Source organism: Pollicipes pollicipes, unplaced genomic scaffold (assembly GCF_011947565.3).
Source record: "Pollicipes pollicipes isolate AB1234 unplaced genomic scaffold, Ppol_2.1 Scaffold_3087;HRSCAF=3621_pilon_pilon_pilon, whole genome shotgun sequence".
Taxonomy (NCBI): Eukaryota; Metazoa; Arthropoda; class Thecostraca; order Pollicipedomorpha; family Pollicipedidae; genus Pollicipes; species Pollicipes pollicipes.
In genome coordinates this window covers 44,056,327-44,060,020 of record NW_023596225.1, presented here as the reverse complement: position 1 = coordinate 44,060,020, position 3,694 = coordinate 44,056,327, and the positions used below count along the sequence as shown (strand labels likewise).

The following is a 3,694-nucleotide window of genomic DNA, read 5'->3' as shown; positions in this document are numbered from 1 at the left end:
AATGGAGAATGTTTTTGTCGCTACGTGTTTTTGTCGCGAGCCTGAGACATGGATGACCTGATTACGAATTAATGTTTGCGGGACTACCTCACGTGCTGTGATCGTGTAGGTAGTTTAGTTCGGCTTCGTGCAAAAGTTTGCATTTTGAAAGGAACTACTGCCACGTCAGTTATCATCTGACGTGGTAGAAATATCTCCATTCGGTGTACACTATCGGATGCGTTATGAATCGCTGCGCACGCAACTAACAGGGATTGTGTGCTAACAGAAACGACATGGCTTAACATGTTTCATCCCAACCAATACTTCCATTTTGCTGCACATCATTTAGTTTCCTGTTTTGCTTGCAAACCAGAATAGTAACGTATTGAACTGCGTGTTAGGTATCGTTGCATAGATTCCTTAGCACCGCATATTTTTTTTAGCCAGCGCATGGAAATAGGTGTCCTTCCCACGGGAATACCCCACGAAGCCCGTCTATCCCCAGTCCTCCTGGAGACTCCTGCCAGCACTTTGTTCCCTGTCGTGTAAAGCCGCTGACGGCGCCCATCTCCGCCGACGTCATTGGATCCGAATCAGGCCCGCCCAGGGGCCGTGGCGCGGGGGCCCGCGTCGCCACGTGAAACATGAGCGGTCCCGGCGCTGAGTTTGGGCGCTGCTCACACGGACGTCAAACAAACGGGCCGGTTAGTGCCGTGTGTGAGTGAGATAGCGAGCACTAGGTGATCGTGGACCGCTTTATATCAGTCTTTCTGTGACGGGGTAGTTTTGCCACGCTTTGCCGCGCTATGCAAGTTTCGTCACGTTGACGGACAGTTCGTGCCGGCAAATGCTTTCGAATAGAGGGGAGTCAAGGAGATTAACTTTAACAGTGTTCCACATTGTATAGGGGCTTGAGCTGAGATAGCCTTCTTGGACATCATTCGGTGCAGTTCACAGCACTGTCCTTGAAACATAAACTCTTTCAGTTTCCGAGCTTCACGCCCGCGAAGATGTGCAAACGATTTTGGAATGCTATTCCAAGGTCGCCCAGGCATCCATGACACCTTAACACGTCCCGCCATTCCATTGGCTATGCGGTAGTCAAGGCAAGACAAATATCAACGTCAAGCCGTTCATGTCTTGGCGCTCGTGAGGCCGATTCATAGACATAACGGCCTCGGCTCTCAATCAACGTCGTGCGAGATACGATGACGTAACACAGCAATGACGTATTGAGGAGCATATTAACAGAACAGAGAAGTTCTGTTGTCTAAAGCAACCTTTTCCACTTCATAGTGTGCTAATAGTTATGAGCGAGCTATCTGATGATATCTCATGTTTGCTTCGATATTTCCAAGCGTGGAACATTCTCTCTTAGACAAGTGCCTTTTTAATTTTTAGGAAGGAAGAAAGTTCTTAATAGCGCTGACAGAGAAGTGGTGAAAAGTGCAGCGAGAGAAGACAAAAGCACCTAGGTTATTTTGGACGTGAAACAGTCGCATGCGGCGATCGTCTATTCGCTGTGCTCAGAAGTCCGATTTCATTTCCGGCGCAGCGTGCTATCGATGGGCGGTGAGTGTCGAGATAGATGCATGACAAGCATGAGAGCTGACAAACGAAGAAAGATGTTCATCGTATCGTTCGGTACGGTGTCCATCCGCGGAATCTATAGGAGCAAGATGTTCCTGTGATGTATCCGTTCGAACATGTGGGACAGCCAGAAACGCTTATTAAGTGGACTGAGCCTGTTTGTATACAGCAACCATTATGGCGACGTTAAGTATCAGTAAATAAACAAATTGAAAATTATTATAAAAGGGAGCGATGAATGCAAAAATGTGTAACAATGTTATTTTTACTGATGGGAAGACCGAACAACTGTAGGCTTTTTGTACTTGGAAGTGTAAGATCATGCTGCTAGTTCTTAGCCAGATATCGCTTGCGTAGTGCATGTTACACGGTAGTCGGGGAACACCGAGCACGTACCCTGGAGATGCGCTCATCCGGTTGTGAACTTCAAGCGGGCGTTTCAGTTGCTGGACAACAACAAAAAAAGTTGGACAACAAAAGTGAACGCCAATTGCAAAGGTGGTCATGCCGTCTGTTGCTGTTGGAGAATAAAAGCACGTGCACTGATTTCATCTTCAATTATAAGCGAAATAATTCAGCCTCCGGGGGTATTCATAGGCTGACCTGTCCTCCCAGCGAGAGGCCAGGACATGCTATCTGGAGCACTACAACCACGTGGGTATAAATCCCTCATGATCTGCCGCGGGGTACGAGAAGATGGGGCAGCGGGCTGCGTACCTTTTATTGCGTGACACATTGTAATTGAAATGTTATCTAGCTACTGTGGAGGGATAGGCAAATAATTCCGTATTCCCTCGGATATATAATTATACTTATCTACAAAGGCAGCATATTATATGACGATACATGGCACCAGAAAGGTAATAATTCCTTAAATCGTAAATCCCAGTTAGTCATTCCGTTATCGCCTGGGTGACGGTGTCCACACTGGGAGCAATGAGTGACACGGAAAGACCGGAGAAAATCAGAAAGGTAGGTTACGCCTGTCAAAAGCATTCCAGGCAGAGGGAACAAGCATTGGATACAAAATGAGCCCTTTCCCGACCGTCCAGCGGCGGACTCAGTGGAATGAACCGGAGGGGGGGGGGGGGGGGGGGTCCACGGTTTTCGCTTGCTTCATTCCAGTTAGACGCGCTACCCATCAGATGTAACATTCGCCATCTTCCACTTTTGAGACCCCGACCAACAGTGGCACGAGCCAGACGGAAAAGGTAGTCATAAACGCATTAAATGCGTGCACCTAGGCTGCACTTGAGCACAGTTGAGTTGCCTTGCACTGTTCTGAGATGAAGTGACCAGTAACGTAGACAATAGGACCAGAAACGGCATCAGCGGAACAAAAGATAAAAAGACCTTTAGCTTACACGACCTTTATTTTGAGTGTAGTTAATATTTTCAGAGGAAGACCAAGCATGTCTTACGGGTTCCTTCAAATTTATCCTTCATTGTTAAACAAGATAATTAAAAAAATAATGTACGAGCACCCGGACATGGCTTGAAACAGCGCACGAATTATCGCACTAAATCAGCCATGGGTTTAGAGATGACTCCAAGTTGTCTCAAGTTCTTCAAGCTGTCTGTTTTTGCATTAAACATCATCCTGTGGCTGGTCGGCACAGTTGGTGTATGTATTGCAAGCTTCTATCTGTTCTTGACGATGGAAGTAGCCAATGAAGAGCGACCAGAATCTTGGTCTGAAGGCTTCTCAAGTGCCGAGAGCATGCTTCTTCAGGCTCGCGTTGTCATGTGTATCCTGGTAATTGTTACCGGCTCCCTGGTCATCATTATCGGTTTCCTGGGGTGCTGCGGCGCAGCCGCGGACCACAGATGTTTGCTCGTAACTTATGCCGGTCTTCTAGGAGTTGCCATGGCGGTGCAAGTCATCATTGTTGGTGTCGTCATCTGGCAGAAGGACCAGGCACCGGGCATCGTCGAAGAGCTTGTTCTAACCAAGATAAGATACTCCATGGATTATGACCACGCTGACTGGAAGCCAATTCACGTGGCTCAGCGCCAGATGAAGTGCTGCGGTGTGTACTCATACGGTGATTACGTTGCAGTGAATCATTCGGTACCATTGTCGTGCTGTAACTCGTCCCTGACCACAGAGAAGGACTATCTG

General features: G+C 47.7%; 1 protein-coding gene across 1 annotated transcript in view; it reads left to right on the top strand.

The window, feature by feature from the left end:
* Positions 1-2,826: 2,826 nt before the first annotated feature.
* Positions 2,827-3,694, top strand: part of LOC119089758 (tetraspanin-3) — a 1,627-nt gene continuing 759 nt past the window's right edge. The window contains exon 1 of the mRNA XM_037212572.1: positions 2,827-3,694. This exon is cut by the window's right edge and continues 759 nt beyond it. Within this exon, the coding sequence (XP_037068467.1) occupies positions 3,104-3,694 (591 nt within the window). The 5' untranslated portion in view covers positions 2,827-3,103.